Here is a 17014-nt window from a genome sequence, read left to right as displayed (position 1 = left end):
GGAATTCTTTTCAGAAGACTAAAATAGTATTGGATAACACAATATTGTGTGGAGAATCTATTTCTGATATATTTGATGAATTTTTGTACGTGTTTTATAGTTGGTGATTCTACCTCCTGCTCAAATGGCTTAAGTTTACAATTTAGTGTGTATTTTTACTTTATTTTAAAGTTGGAGAACGCAGTCATCATGCCTTTCAGTGCATATCTTATGAAACTAAGAATGGAAGAGGTGGGGTGGGGTGGGAGAGAAGAATGAAAGGAGTAACACTGGCCAAAATGCATTGCATTTATAAACTGATTTGGTGAATGATAACCCCTTTGTACAACTACTTACAGATAATAAAAATATAATTTAAAACAAGTTAGGGGGTTGGGAAGGTGGCTCAGTGGTAGAGTGCTTGCCTTGCAGGTATGAGACCCTTGGTTCCACCCCTCAGCACCACATAAGCAGAAAAAGCCGGAAGTGGTGCTGTGGCTCAAGCGGTAGAGTGCTAGCCTTGAGCTGAAGAGCCTAGGGACAGCACCCAGGCCCAGAGTTCAGGCCTCACGAGTGGCCCCCCAAAAATTAATAAAACAAGTTAGGTTAATAGTAAGAAAAGTACCTATCAACAAACACCTTCATGAGGCCCTTCAGAAATTACAGTAAGAGACTGGCTATTAGTGCACAGGCTTTGTGTTTTAACTTAGGTTCTGGCTCTATTACAGAGCCTCAAGGGGATTGAGATGGTGTTCGGCATCTGTGAGCCTCAGTCTTCTCCGGAGCTAACGTGAGTGGTCCTAAGCTAAAATGAGCTCAGGCGCTCAGTGCTCTTCCTTAGTTTGCACCAGACATCTTCTTGCCCTGCCCCAGTGCAGTCTCTCAGTCATGTCACTTTGAACATGAGAAGGTAAACTCCCTCTGGGTGAATTCAGGCCTGAAGTCAGCTACTTATCTGTCTACACAGCTATTTATAATTCTATATCCATTAACTGTTTAAATTCTTCCCGTCACATTACTGATCACACTACATGTACTTTCTTTACTATCCCTGAGAATTCTAAAAGAGGTGTTTAATATAGGAATTACTGTGTCATATGTTGTTTTCTTTTTTCCCCGTTGTGCTGGAGATTGATGACAGGCTAATGCTGTACGATTCCAGGGTACATTCCCAGTCCCCAAATTCTGTGTAAATGACCTGACTATTCATTTTCCGCATAAACCTTTGGGAGTGAGAGAGCAGGCACCGCACTGTGCTCCAACTTCACAAGTGCTCAGTTAGAGGTTATGTCACACTCCAGATCTGGGCTGATTTCATCCAGCCATGCTTCCACTAGCCACTGCCCTCTTAGGCAGGAACTGGACTTCCATCCATTACTGTTGAACTCAAAAGCTTTGCCTGAGGCAGGATGCCAGGAGAGGCCTTGTTTCAAATTCTGTTGAAAGTGATCTCAAAGATCTTTAGTTGGAAGTCTGCCATAAACTATGCCATTTCCCCCCCTTCCTTCTGGAACTATAGCCCTCTCGTTCAACTGCAGTTGATCAGAGTTTCTTGATCCACTCATGTGAAGCTCACCTGATTCAGTGTCTTCATTGCTTTTGTGAGTTCTAGCTTAACGTTTACAAAGTCTGTGATACCTTTGAGCCTAGAACATATTTGCCACATAGTGAAAGCAAATGATACTCCTACATTTTTTTGTTTTAACAGAGTCATGGAGCTAAAGCCTGGGCACTGTCCTTGAGCTTTTCACTCAAGACTAGCACTCTTACCACTTTGAGCCACAATGCCACTTCCAGTATTCTGGTGGTTATTTGGAGGGAAGAGTCTCACGGACTTTCCTGCCCAGGCTAGCTTGGAATCATAATCCTCAGATCTCAGCCTCCTGAGTAGCTAGGATTATAGGCATGAGCTACCAGCACCCAGCATGATACTCTTACTTTACAGTAAGAAAGAATTCAATGATTTGTTCACGGTGACTTTCTGACTAAACGTCGCTAGGACACCCCAGTGGCCCACCAATATAGCTAGCCTTGTTCTGTTTCTTGTTGCTACTGTAACTGATATTAATAATGTCATTCTTGCAGTGGAAGTTAGCTGGGCTTTGGAAAAGCTGTTATAGATAAACACCAGCAATGTATTTTAAAGCTGTCATGTGCTGACTTGAGGGAGATACACCAAGCAGATTCTTTTCCTGCCCCCAGATATTGCCTCTTAGCCTCCCATGCAACTCCGTATACTTGATACGCAGATAGCCCAAACTCTGTCCCATAACCAGGCAGCTTGGTTGGCCCCATGATTGCTCCCTCCACCCCATTCAGAAAGGGACCTGGAGAGAGAGGCTGTCATGAAAGGGCAGAGCTTCGGAAGACCTGGGCACTTGGGCTTCAGTGGCCACGTACCATTTACCTGTTGACCAACAGCTGTGGTAACAATCTGCCTTTTGAAAATACAGAGGGAAAAAAATTCCTCTGCTCTGGAAATCTCTGAAGCTTGCTCTCTTCAGGTTGATTAGGTTTTTGTAGAAAAGGCTGGGTTTTTTGTTTGTTTGTTTAATTTTTGCCAGCAAATCACTTGCTCTTAAACTCAACAGTGGCTCATTACACATGTAGTTCTTCAAGTTAGGAATTAAAATCCTTCATACACGAGTAACAGAGAAGCTCATCAGAGAAGCTATTAATTGCTGTGTGGGGGTGGCCATCTGTGGAAGGACAGAGTTACTTTCAGTGTATGGTGACCTTTCCTGCAAGTGTGGCTGGGTAGTTGTATCTAGGAAATGTGACTCTGCAGTCTATGGCGTGGGAGGGAAAGAACACCAAGTGTAGTGAACCTGGTAGGCCGAGTGCAGAGCTGCAGGTTGCAAAGAAAGCATATGGACCAGAGCTTTTGTACTCAGGGCTAGTGCTCTGCCACTTCTGGTACAGCCAGAGCTCCATTTCTGGCTTTTTTGGTAGTTAATCGGGCTGGCTTTGAGTGGCGATCCTCAGCTGTCAGCCTCCTGAGTAGCTAAGATTACAGGTGTGAGCCACTGGCATCTGGCACATTTTTGGCTTTTTAAACATCCTAGTTATTAGGAGACAAAAAGAGAAAGGGCTAGGGCGTAGGGGAAGACATTCGTACTTTAATCCAGTCTGCCCTCCAGCATTCCTCAGGCAGACCGAAGAGTTGGCAGAACACGATGTTAAAAGTCACATTGACTGTGCTTTTTCTAACTGTTCCAAAGGTAACAAACACCCCAAAGCTACAAATATGTAGGTCTGTAACACTCAGGCCTGTGTTCCTCCCACCCTTCTCCAAGAGATCAAGCAAGCTGAGGCCGCCAGGAATCCTGCCAGCTGGGGAGGGTGACTGGGTGCTTGAGCACAGTGGCATGGTTCAGAGTGAAGCAGCTGGATGAGGTCCTGGGAGAATATCGCACCCTGGGCTTGAATTCATCCAAAGCAAGAAAAGAGAGAACACGATGTTTTATCCTTAGAAGACCGAGGTGTGGATGAGTTGGCTGCCATTTTCTGTGTTGCTGTCAGCTGCAAGTTTGGCCCACAGATGTTTATTTTTGAGTTTGATGTGTTTGTTTTCTTCTTTCCCTGGGACAGGGTGGTAGGCTAGATGAAATGGAGTAAGGGGGAAAAAAAGAGGAAAAGAGTTCTCTTGGTTAGTAAGAGAGGAAGCCAGCAGGGGGAGAGCAGACTTCTCTTAAATGCTGAGAATGTTGAAATCATTTCTCAAAATTACCTCCAACTCCTAAATTCTGTTTGATGTCTCTTTGTTGAGGGCTTTAGAATGGGTTTCAGCTGTAGAAAATCTGGTCATGACTGCAGGGGGGTAGAGGGGAGGTAGTTACAGAAACAACTACACATAGGCATTGAATTAGGCAGCACAAGAATAGAATGCTTTTGAATACCCAGGAGGGAGGGAAAAGGGGTATAGGCTTGGCTAGGAATACTGTAGAATTGCTGACCAATGGATGCTATTCTAAAGATCAATTCACTCCTTCCCAGATGGAAGGGAAAGCAAAGAAGTGGAGATCTTTTTGTGGGCATTATACTCACCTGACCACTGATGCCCCTCACAACTACTTCTGTGTGGATTTTCTGTTTTGTTGGTGGTACTGGGGATTCTAGGAGCCTCATTTATATTAGGCAGATGTTTTGGTGGTTGTGCCACACCCCAGATCTTCATTTTTAAGTTTGTTTTTCAAATAGGGCCTCAGAATATGATCTTCCTACCCCTGCCTTCCTGAGTAGTGGGATTTACAGGTGTGCAACACAACACTTGTCTTGTTTTTGAGATAAGGTCTCACTAACACTTGCTGTAATGCAATCTCTAGTCCTCTCCCACCCCTAGTAACTGGGATGGTAGATAGTAGGTATTACTGACTCATTTGGTAGCCCTTCACATGCCAGTCATTTCAGCCCATCTTTGTGAGTTGTTTGGGATTCCTTTCCTCCTCATTGTCATTTTCCTCTTTTGAACCAGAAGCGCAGCAGCAGGAGACACAGTCATGCAGTAGGCTCTGTACTTAGTGTGGTATATATACTCTTGAGTATCTCCTCTCCTCTCCTCCCCTCCCCTTTTTGTGACTCCGTAAGTATATTTTGGTACATTTTAAACACCTTTATTGTGAAAGTATACAATTCAACGGCCTTTAGAATATTTACAGAGTTGTATAACCACAACCACAATCTAATTTTAGAAAAATTTTATCACCCCGGAAAGAAACTCTGTGCCCATTTATGGTTGCTCTCCAGCCCCACTGGCCTGCCTTTTGCCTCGGCGATAGATTTCTCTGCTGTGGCCATGTCATATAAATGGAACCATGCAAAACGTGGTCCCTTTCACTTGGCATACTGTTCACAAAGCTCATCCTTGTACTTCATTGGGCTGAATAACTGACAGAACGCATGGTATTAGTCCATTCATGCAATCCCAATGGTATTTGGGGTATTGCTCCCTCATAACTGCAACGAATAGTGCTGTTAATGATTGGGTATCATTTTTTGTGGGCGTGTATGTTTTCATTTCTCTGGGGGTGAATCTCAAAGGGGAGTTACTGAGTTATGGGAACCCACTGCTTAACATTTCCAGGAATTACCAGATTGTTTCCAGTGGCATCTGAGCACTTTACCTTCCTACCTACCTACAGTGCTGGAGAGTCTCACTTCTTTACCTCTTCCTTGTTAGCAGCTGGCTGTTGGAGTGTAGTCAACCTATTGGGTATGAAGTGGTGATCACCCAATGCGTTCTGATTTTCAGCTCCCTGATGACAAAATGATACGGAGTCTGTTGGTTATTCACATCTTTCAGGAAATGCCAGTTTAGATATGTTGGATATCCTTTAATTGCTTTGTTTTTGTTGTTGCTGTTTTTTGTTTTTCTGTTTGTCAGTCATGGGGCTTGAACTCTGGGCCTGGGCGCTGTCCCTCAGCTCTTCAGCTCAAGGCTAGAGCTTTACCACAGCACCACTTCCAGCTTTTTTTGCTTATGTGGTGCTGAGGAATTGAACGCAGGGCTTCATGCATGCAAGGCAAGCAAAAAGTTTGATTTTTTTTAAATTCCCTCTTTCATTGTTCTGTTTGTGATGTTAATGTAAGGAATTATACATTTAAGAAGTTCTTGCCTCACCCAAAGTAATAAAGATTTTTATTCCTGTTTTCTTCTATGAGTTTTATACTTACTTTTAGTTCCTACAATTAGGTCTCTGAGCTAGTTGAGTCAATTTTTTGTGTTGGATGTGAGGAAAGCACTAAATTTCTCTACCACCTGAGACGCAAATCTGGTCTCAAACTTCATTCTTTTGTATGTTTCCACACCATTTTTTGAAGAGCTTATTCTTCCCAATCAAACTGCCCTTAAGCATGTGAGTTTATTTATGTTTTGACAGTTCTGTTCCACTGATCTTCGTGTCTGTATGCATGGTATGTATTTTGGTGGCACTGAGGTTTGAAATCAGGAACTTGAGCTTGCTAGGCTGGCATCGTACCCCCAAACCCTGCCTCCAGCCCTAATATTTTTTTCTGGTTATTATTGTTGTCATCTTGTTGTTGTTGTGCTGGTCCTAAACACTGCCCCTGAGCTTTTTTGCTTAAGTCTAGTGTTCTCCCTCTTGAGTGAGCCACTTTTGGCTTTTTAGTGTTTAGTTGGAGAGAAGACTCTCACAGACTTTCTTGCCGGGGCTGGCTTGGTCCTCAGATCCTAGCTTCCTGAGTAGTGAGGATTATAGACATGAGCCACTAGCACATCGCTGTTTATTTTTGAGATAGTGGCTTTTTCTCTGCAGCATGACCTTGAACCATATTCTTTCCAACCTCCACTTCTGGTAGTCAGATTACAGGTAGGAGCCACCTTGCTGTCCTCCATTTTTTTTTTTTTTATTTAAAATAAGGCTCCTCAAATGGTTGTCCACCTAGCTGCACAGTAGGCTAAGCTAGGGAGAATCAAGGTTCCAGGCCAGCCCAAGCAACAAAGGTTCTTGAGACACCCTCTCAGAAAAAAATGCTGGGTGTGATGGCGCCCAATTGTCAGCCCTGCTATAGCATGAAATGTTAATAGGCCAGCCATGGAGAGAGAGAGAGAGAGAGGGAGGGAGAGAGAGAGAGAGAGAGAGAGAGAGAGAGAGAGAGAGAGAGAAAGAGAGAGAGAGAGAGAGAGAGAGAGAGAGGGAGAGGGAGGGAGAGAGAGAGAGAGAGAGAGAGAGAGAGAGAACTGAAGGCATAGTTCAGGTGTTAGAACACCTTTGTAGCAAGGGTGAGGCTGTGAGTTCAAATCCCAATATTGTTATAAAGACTAAAATGTCTCTTTTTTTTTTTTTTGTCAGTCGTGGGTCTTGAACTCTGGGCCTGGGCGCTGTCCCTCAGCTCTTCAACTCAAGGCTGGCACTCTACCACTTGAGCCACAGCATCACTTCGGGCTTTTTCTTTTTATGTGGTGCTGAGGAATCGAATCCAGGGTCTCATGCATGCAAGGCAAGCGCTGTCCCACTGAGCCACCTTCCCCGCCCCTAAAATGTCTTTTAAATGATGGACTCCATGTACAGTTAGGTTGACAGTGAGGTGGCTGCAGTAGGGAGTTTGGCTAGTTTGGTTGGGAGGCGGCATAACGTGAGGTCTCTGTATACTCTGTTGTGGACGCACAGATTGTCACTGCTCACTAAGTCAGTGTTTGCTGAACTTACCTGGTAAGAATTGTAATAGAGGGCTGGGGAGGGGACATGTTTGCATGCGCTCCTTTGCACGGCTACTGTGTTCCTGCTGGTTGCAAACTGATTGTCAGCACCTTCAGGAACCTGTGTTAATGAATTCTCCAGGTGAGTCTTGGAGTCAGACTGACGAGGGCAGTGCTTAGTTTGCTGGGGCAGCCCATTAGAAGCGGTATACCTACACTGCAGTCTATCCTAAGGTCTTTAGGGGTGGTGCCATCCTTCAGTGTTAAGGCAGGATTACACAAAACCCTGCCATGAACTGTTTTTCTGTGACAGCTTTGAGCCCTTCCCTGACATTTTATTTACTATTGCTCCTTCCAAATCTGCATGATTACTGTTGACCCCCTGCTTTTTCCCCCTTGTCACTATATTTCATTTTCTTAGATCCATTCAAGAATATTGAACTTTGCCATTTCATCTACACCATTAGATTAAAATCTTCAAACTAAGGATTTTCAGTTGGCTGCAGCAACCCCAGCACCCACATTAATAATGCCTGTACCAAGTGAGCATCCGTCCAGTAGCATTTGTTGAGGAAATGGAATTGAGGAATGAATGTGTTTTAGCCTCAGAGATAATCACCCTGCCTATTTGATTACCCTGTTCTTTCTACTCTATTCCTTTTCTAGGGTATGAGCCTGCTCTTCAGGCACTTCCTGCTTTTTGCACTGATTATTTTGAGTTAGGATCTCACTTACCTGGCTCTACCCCTGGTTTTCAATCTGCTTTTCTACCTGAGCTGGCCTGGAGTGGTGATCCTCTTAGCTGGGATGACAGATGTATGCCACTGTGCCTGGCTATTTCTTGGTTTGGTGGGTCAGGGGAGTGTGTGTGTCTCATGTCTGCCCAGCCTGGCCTCAAACTGTAGTCTTCCTGAACTCAGCATCCTGAATGGCTAAGATTATAAGCCTGAACCTCCAGTACCTGACTTTTTTTTTTTTAACCTCATGGTGTTTCTGAATCATGAAGAATAAATTGTCTGTGCACAGGCCATTCCGAATTATCGCTGTATTTAACAGCTATGTGGGACTAAATATGTCATGTGCTAAACTCTAACCTGTCATTAATTTAAACGTATCTTGCTGCATTGTGTTCTCTTTGAAAACCAGCAGGCTGAACATGAGCCATTAGTAAATCCATTCTGATTAGAAGTTATTCATTTTCATCTTTGTTAAGTCTTGGAATGGCAAAGCTTGGATTCTAAAGTTGGAGGAGGAAGGAGGATTTTCCTTTACAAATGATTCCTTTAACATTTTTTTGTTGTTTTCATTTGTAGGATAGAGTTTTTGCGGCACTTGAAGAGCTTTTTCCAGATTATGTTTAAAATTGAAACCAAACCCTGTGGTGAAGAACTCAAGGGCGGGGACAAAGTGTTGATGACCTGTGTTGGCATTGGCTTCTCGAACCTTAGCAAGACTCTCAAATGACACCTTCACAGGAGAAGGCTGACAGACAAAGCAGAAGCTGCCAAGGACACCAAAGGGACCACATCCATGCCACTCAACCCAGGACAGGAGAGCCACTTATATTACGACTTTCTTGAGTTTCTACTGAAAATGTCAGCATGCAAATACAAATCAAGGACACCTTATTTTCCAGCTGTTTCTCTGGTGCTGTTAATATTCTTCAGAGACTCAATCAACCAGAGTTCCCTGGCCAGCCTGGGGGAAGGCTCACTGGGACAGTGTTTCTGTGTTTCCTCTAGCTCACATCCATCTCTGGCCTTCTGTCCTGTGGCCCTCACACATGCCTGGGCAGCCTGGTACAGCTCTTTCTGCAAGGACTTAACAACTTTGTGACCAAAGTTTTCCGTCGTAAGGACCAATGCCACAGTATATGGAAGTTTCATATGCATCACGCAGTGCTATGCAAATATCGGAAATTTCCATACTGGACTTTTTTGTTTTTCCTTTGGACTCATGAATGGGTTGTTTATCAAGGACATGTGATTCATTGTAAGTGGCTGGGCTGGAGAAGACAGTTAGGGATGTGTCTAGGTATTTTCTGTATCACAGGTGTGCCATAGATTTTCTTATTATATTCTTGTAATAGCCCCATCATGCAAATTCTTGTTACCACAAAAAAAAAATTGAAAAAAGGGTATTTTTGTTCTTTGGATATTTATAATGGAAAAATATTAGATCTCATCATTTAAAAGTCTAAGTGGATGACAGACTTGTTTAAGATGGCTCATGACTTATTTTGAATATGGTTCTGAGATAGGGCTTGAATGCGTGTAGGGAGTACTCAGGACCAAGGACTGATTTGCCTCTGCCATTTAATAGTCTATATTTAGTTTGTGCAGGGTTATAGTTGGCGGAGGGAAAAGTCTAATGGTATCCTGCACTGGGGGTGGTCTTTGTCTCTTTTTTTTGTTTTGTTTTGTCAGTGAAAAGAGCTGGAAGAAAGGGTATGTTCTCTGGGATGTGGGAATGTGGGAGGAAGCAGAGTTAGAAGGCCAGGCCATTCTGAATTGAGGTACTCTGTGGAGAGCTTCCCATATTGTATTGGTGTTCTTTTGATTCATAACGAATGATCACAGACTTAGCAGCTTAATAACAATGCCTGCTTAGCCTTTCACAGTTCTGGAGGTTAGACGTGAGGTGAGTGGTGTCTCAACGAGGCTGGTATCATTATGTCAGCAAGGAAGGCTCTCACTTGAAGGCTTTGGGAAGGGATGTGCTTTCCAGGGCATTCAGGTTGAAATTCAGGCTTTGGGGCTGCAGTTCCCCTTTCTTGGCTGGCTGTCAGTTGTAGACAATCCTCTGCTTATATAGAGACGCTGTACCCATATTTCCATTTACCTCCAACTATATAGCCGACAATAGTACCCTGAATACAGATTCATGCTGCTAATCTACTACCTTTTCTGTGATGTTGACTAGAGGAGGAAGCATGACTTCTAAATGGCTCAGTACAATTAGGTATAGTCTGGGTGAGACTACTTTTCCTATCGTAAGGCCAGCTGATCTCAGAGAATCTGTATCTGTGTTGGAACAGCCAGGGCTGTAAATAAGTGGATCGTCATCTTAAGAGTTCTGCCTAGGATTTCCCTAAGCCTCTTTGTGCTTAAGGCTAGCGCTTTACCATTTGAGCTACAGCACCAACTTCTGGACTTTTCTGAGTAATTTATTCGAGTTAAAGAGTCTTGTGGACTTTCCTACCAGGGCTGGCCTTGAACCGTGATCCTCACATCTCAATCTCCTGAGTAGGTAGGATTACAGGCGTGAGCTACCAGTGCTCTGCTATTGCAATTGTTTTAACACCACTGCTGGGTTAGCTTAGCTCTGCCCACATGGAACTCAGGTGTAGAGCTAAGCATCATGCTGCTTTGGACTGTTACATGCCGTCCAACACTAGGGACCTCCTATTGTTCAAACATGCCATCCCCAAATAGGGGCCTCCTGTGCTTTGATATGAGCTGTGGACATGGTCGGTTGAGTGGCAGGCATAGGCCAGATGATGGCAAGCAGCGGTAGAGAAGGTATGTGCTCCTGGTTTAAAACCCAGTAGTGTCTGGGGTGGGTCCCAGCCCTCTATCTGGCAGAGCTGCTTCTTTTCTTTTGGGACAGGATCAATCTTTCTGTGTAGTTCAGCATGGCCTTGAATTTGTAACCTCCTGCTTCTGTCTCCTGAGTATTACTACTATACCTGGCTCACAAATGTACCATTTATTTAAATAGCTTGCTTGTCACCCTTCTCAGATTATCAGGAGAATACCATTCCTTGAATAGAACTCATCCTTTGCTGGTTGCTGGTGTGTCCTGGAGATACTTCAGCTCCTGCGATCCCAGTTTCTCCCTCCCCACCCCCATCTGTCTGTCTGTCTGTCTGTCTTTCTCTCTCCCTCTCTCTTGTACCCAGCTTTGTTTCCTCTTCATCCAACTGCTTGCTAAGGGTAGAGAGATTCCAGCATTTGAGGTGTGTGTGTGTGTGTGTGTGTGTGTGTGTGTGTGTGTGTGTGTGTGTGTGTGTGTGTGTGTGTGTGTGTGTGCGTGTGCTTGTCTGTTCATTCCCCTCTGTTGACAGATACCCTTGAATCACAGCAACAGTTACTCAATGGTAAGGTTTCACCTCTTTAAGAAGAAACTTTGGGGGCTGGGAATGTGTCTTAGTGGTAGAATGCTTGCCTAGCATGCATGAAACCCTGGGTTTGATACCTCAGCAACACATAAACAGAAAAAGCCAGAAGTGGTGCTGTGGCTCAAATGGTAGAGTGCTAGCCTTGAGCAAAAAGAAGCTTAGGGACAGTGCCCAGGCCCTGAGTTCTAGCCCCAAGACTAGCCAAAAAAAAAAAAAATGTGGGGGGTGCAAGTACACCTGTTGTGTGTCATGGCAGAATCGCTGTGTTTACCTGTCTATGGAATGCATGTTCTGCTTCTGTTCTTCAATAGAGGGGGGCCAGTCTCTGTCACCATTATTCTACAATGTTTCTCAGAACCCCTGGCCAGGATGGGAGGAAGCTAGAGCATTGGGGCATGGCTGGGAGAGAACCCCAGGAAGACCAGCTGAAGCCCAACTAACTTGTCAAGGCGAGCAGCTGAGCATCGTGGGTAGTGTTAATAAATTGTATTGGATTGTTACTACAGTATTGTTAAGGGGTTACCATTTCATAAGTCAGGTCAATGAATACATTTCTTTTTTTTTTTTTTTTGGACCATGTCACACCCTCTCTTTATTTTCCCCTAGCTTCCCCTGTGTTATATTTTTAAAAAGCATTTTTTTGTAGAAAAAATAAGTAAAGGATGACTTATAAAGGCTAAATGCAACGTGACACTTGCCTTTTCTGACTGTCACCCCTGTAACATAAATTGGCCAGTCCCCTTTCCATCTTTATGGTGGGAGGCCCCTCCGTGAGGCCAGGGCTACCGCTAAGTCCCAGGGTCACCAAGCAGAATTGTTGAGTGTCCTAAAGACAAGCAAAGGAAGTAGGTAGGATGGGGTCCAGGAGGCTAGAAGAACTTGGTGTAATCATAGGGAGAAGCCATGTGCTGGTGGCTCAAACCTGTATCAGGTTTGAAGCCAGCCAAGTCAGACATACCCAAGAGACCCTTAACTTTCAATTAGCCAGCAAAATGCTGGAAGTGGTAGAGCACCAGCCTGGAGCCATAGTTGAAACCCCCAGTACCAATGTGTGCGCACACAAAATCATAGGGAGATAGAGAAACGGAAGCACCAACGTTTTGGCAGCACCTTCCTTCACCTGGGTGAGGGAAACTGGGTAGGCTGTAGTACAGGATTGGTTAGGGCTTTGGTCACGGGTATGTGAAGAATGGGGTTACATAGTTTTCTATTGCACATGGGGGGAAGCTGAGGACATGCCACATGAACCTTAGTCAGATCTTCCCCATCCAGAAGACTCTGGCCTGATTTTTAGAAGTGACTAATAGTTCAGGGGAATGTGAGGATGCAGGCCAGGCCTTTTTGTACGCTCCTTGGCCACATCGATGAAGCCATTTGTGGAACAATTTATCCATGTTAAGACATCTAATGGAGCCACATCACTCACTCAAATGAGTAGAAGCTGTCATTTTGTCCAGCATAGCACCACTCCAGTTCTTAGTCATAGTTGGTTCATACCTGTCAGATTTCTGACTCCAATCTTGTGCAGAGGCCTTGAGTCAGTACCTGATTCAAAGCAATGTAGGGGTTTCTGATAGTTGTGATTCTCTGAAAAGGGAAGTCATACTATTCCCTTGTTTTCCCCATTCCCAAACCCTTTAAAGAAGTTTGCACTCACAACTATTTCGGCTGAATTGTTAATAATTTCTCCAAATGATATGTGCAAACTGATGAAGGTGGATCATTTTATAGAAGTCAGAGGGTAAATGACACTCAAAAGTGCTACATGGTGATTTCACATGTCTTTATTCATGGTCCCTATTGTGGAGGGAAAACATGAGTGGAGGCCTTTTTTTTTTCCCTAGTCCTGGGGCTTGAACTCAGGGCCTGGGCACTGTCCTTGAGCTGCTTTTGCTGAAGACTTAACACTCTACTACTTGAGCCACAGTGCCACTTCCAGCCTTCCTGTTTGAACCCAGGGCTTCATGCATGCTATGCCAGCACTCTGCCACTAAGCCACATTCCCAGCCAAGGCCATATATTTTGTAATGGTGCCTGGCTTACTATGTGAATGGATCTCACTTTGGATATTTTAAGAGTTGAATGTACTTGGCTCCTGGATACTCCCACATTCTCTCTCTGCTCTCTGTTTTAACCTTTGTTGACTACTTCGTGATTTTACCTACTGGGCAATTTGAAAGCCTTGTACCTAAAAATCTGCAAGCTTTGAAAGACTTGTGAAAGTATTTTCAGGGAGCCAAGGTTTTTTTTTCTTTAAAGAACAAGCGTAAATATAAAGTAAAATAAAATGCTTTCTAGCTTAATAGTTAAAACGCTGGAAACCACATGGGTGAGTGTGTTTACAAAGACTTCAAAGGCACAGCCAGTGATGGACAGGGAATCATAACTAATCATCTCTTAAATGAGCTATTGACCATTGTGAAGCAAGTTTGAAAGGTAGGACTAAAAAGTTTTCGGTGACTTTGACTATGACTCCATATTAGTATCTATGGTGTGATATTATTGTTAAAAGCCAAGAATGTTCATCTAAGGCTTTCCCTTCTCATTGAGCCACCTTCTCTATAAACACCTCTACAATCTCGGATGGTACCCTTTGATCACTCTCCAAATACTACTCCCCCACCCTCCCCCCCAGTTCAACACTTACTAAGCTCTTTTGTTTGCTTTGGGATTTTTGGGGGTTTTTTTGTTTTGTTTTGTTTTTTGGTCAGTTGTTTGGCTTGAACTCAGGGTCTGGGCACTGTCCCTAAACTCTTTCACTCCAGGCTCATGCTCTACCACATTGAGCCACAGCTCCCCTTCCTGTTTTCTTGTGGTTAATTGGAAGTAAGTCTTACAGGGACTTTCTGGACTGCTTTGGCTGGCTTTGAACTATGATCCTCAGATCTCAGGCTCCTGAATGGCTAGGATTATATTGTTTTGTTGTTGTTTTTAAAAACAAATGAGTCATTATCAAGGAAAGCTTTTGTTTTATGAGCATACACAGAATGCTGTGAAAATAACAGGCTTGGGGAGTAGTAGACCTATGGTGGAATCTAAACAGTCCATGGTCCTTTATCTTTCTGATGCTTGGTTACTTCATTCTTCATTTGAAAATGAGAATGAACCATGTGCCTCACCCCACACTGGTGTTGAGGATTTATTAATTAAACACAGTGGTTGTGATTAGGATTCTTTTGGGTTGTCTTTGGTAAAGATTCAGAGTGGCCTGCCACCTAGTAGGTTAATGTCAGCTTGAGTTATAGGACTTATCTTTACATCTAGTACTTGAATGTCCTAATCAAGAAGATAGGATGCAAGCTACGGCACCTACATGTGGTTTGGGGTCAAACTGTCCCTTGACAAGTGTGACATTTAAAAAGAAAGGCCCACAGGCATTTCAGAGAAGTATGCCATGTTCTGACATGGAGTGCTAGCATTGATGCAGTCTAGGCAAGAGAGGAAGGTCTGGCTGACCCCAGGACTGTCTGGTCTAGAGCTCTGTGTAAGCCAAACTAAGCTGAACCGCAGGCTTTCCAACAAGAAAGAAAAAGAAGCAGAGTGTTGTATTTAGTTGGGAGATTTTTGTGTGAGTCTACTTTGCCTATAGCCTGTTTGGTGCAGCATGGAATAATAGAAATAGGGTTGGACACATACAAGGTTTCTGTAAGGGCCACCTTTGAGCAAGTCCTTCAGCCTTCACGCTTTGAACAACAGTTATGCATGCGATTCAAGCCCTGGCACAGACCAGGCATTCATAAACTATGAGTTGCCTTGTTGACAGATGGTGGAGTAAAAGAGATTGGTTTTTCCTGAGACCAGAGATTTTATGATAGGGATATGGAAGTCCAGTAAGGGACAAGTCCTCAGGCTTTGGCCTGAGTAGAGTGTACTTGCCAATGAGAAATCGAATAAATTGACTCAAAAGGCGTAGTTCTCTTAAGTAGTCCATTTGACTTCAGGTTTAGCTGATTATCCAAGGTTCAAACAATGTCATGGAAATTCAACTTTCTCCCATGTCACAGCTCTGCTCTTTCACGGGTTATCCCTCTTCTCCAGCAGTGTTGACCTTTATATTCTGCTTTCTATTGGACTCAGAAATATACCCAATACTTTGAAAAAGAAAATTTCATCCCCTTGCTTTGAGTCTCCGTGCTGAACACGATTCCTAAAGGAAGATGTGAATGCTTTTATACAGAAAGAGAAATGGATACTGTTAGTAGTCCAGTGTGGTCCACTACAGACCACACTGCCTCATCTCTAAATATTCTCAGAGAGGTAGCGCTCAACTGGCTGCTGACCACCATCTTTCTCCACCCAGAATCTTTCGAGCATGATGGTAAAGAATTGGTTGCATAAGGATGAAATGAGTTTAACAATGTCCAACATAGATGGATCGTTGTAAGCCAGGCATGGTGGTATGTGCTTTTAATCTCAGCTTCTCTGGGGGCAGAGGCAGGAGTCTTGAGGTCAACTGGGGCAAAATTTGCAAGAGCCTTTATCAAAAACGACATGAAAACAAAAGCGCTGGGCGTAAAGCTCAGAAAATAAAAGAGTGTTTGCCTAGCATACACAAAGCCCTAGGTTCAATCACCAAAAGACAAAATAATAATAATAACATTAATAGTAAGCCCCAAACCCAGAGAGCCAAAGATCACATAGGTACTTGCTAAATGTGATCCCCCCCCCCCCACACACACCCCGGGTCGGTCATAGGGCCTGAATTCTGGGCCTGGGCGCTGCCCCTCAGCTCTTCAGCTCAAGGCTAGCGCTCTACCACTTGAGCCATAGCTCCACTTTCAGCTTTTTCTGTTTATGTGGTGCTGAGGAATCAAACCCAAGGCCTCATGCGTGCAAGGCAAGCACTCTACCACTGAACCACCTTCCCAGCCCAATGTGATCGTTTTAGCCAGTGGTATTTTGATCATAAAAGGAGAGCCACATCTGGATAAGCATCCACAGATAGAAGTAGCCATGACCCATTGAAGCTATGGGAGTAGTGTGTGCCAGGTACCTGGCCAAAGGGAAGAAGGCCACCCTTCTGTCTCCATTACAGTTTTGCCTTTCCCAGCTTCTGGAAAGACCTTCAAGAGTTGCAGGGTTGGGCAAGGGTGACGGGGACTATTTCTCTGGAGTGTAACATGTTGGCTGCAGCGTAACTGTGGAAGAACAATGGAGACATTCAAGCAGCAACAAGGCACAGGGTAGAAATGAAGTGTGTCTCCTATTTCCAAGTAATAGTTATGTATATTAATATATATTAAATATCCCAGATCTTTTTTTCCTGTAATATTTTCATCAGTTCTAAAGTAAATAAAAACTTAGGAGTTCTTTTCCCCCCCCTACTCTACCCTCAAAGCAAATAGCACACAACCAACTTGTGATGGGGCCTTGGATGGGGTACCAAAGGTGGAGGGAGGCCCGCTTGCCGTGACACCTGCCAAGAAGCTTGGCCCTCACTGTGGTCTCTCTTACAGCTGTGGCACCAGAATCCTGACACGCTCAACCTCCAAATTCATGTCTCTTTAGCTGTGTGGTGCTTCCCAGAGAATGTTCTGTGGACACTGGCATCGTGGTATGTTTTCCCTGGAAACGACTTAGAATATGCCATCTCCATCCCCGGCCCGGAAAGTCACATTGTACAATAACGTGAAATTTTCAAAAAATCCTAACCCACCTGCTTTTCAAACTCACTTGACCCTAAGAATTTTGCCACCCGGAAAAAAAAAATCAACACTGTTAATGTTGTGTAGCCCTTTCATTCTGCAAATGGTACT

The 17014-nt window shown here is 44.0% G+C and overlaps 1 protein-coding gene across 2 annotated transcripts in view; it reads left to right on the top strand.

Moving 5' to 3' along the window:
* Window positions 1-15727, top strand: part of Rcl1 (RNA terminal phosphate cyclase like 1) — a 59865-nt gene extending 44138 nt beyond the window's left edge. The window contains exon 9 of one of the 2 annotated variants that reach the window (XM_070035655.1): window positions 8452-15727. In XM_070035655.1, coding sequence (XP_069891756.1) covers window positions 8452-8602 — 151 coding nt within the window. In that variant the 3' untranslated portion in view covers window positions 8603-15727. The remainder of the gene's footprint in view (window positions 1-8451) is intronic. The other variant, XM_070035656.1, reaches the window with a different exon arrangement.
* The last annotated feature ends 1287 nt before the right edge of the window (window positions 15728-17014 follow it).

Source organism: Dipodomys merriami, unplaced genomic scaffold, assembly GCF_024711535.1.
Source record: "Dipodomys merriami isolate MVZ:Mamm:240054 unplaced genomic scaffold, mDipMer1.0.p SCAF_26, whole genome shotgun sequence".
Classification (NCBI taxonomy): domain Eukaryota; kingdom Metazoa; phylum Chordata; class Mammalia; order Rodentia; family Heteromyidae; genus Dipodomys; species Dipodomys merriami.
The sequence above is the reverse complement of the archived record's forward strand: the minus strand, read 5'-3'. Positions and strand labels throughout refer to the sequence as shown.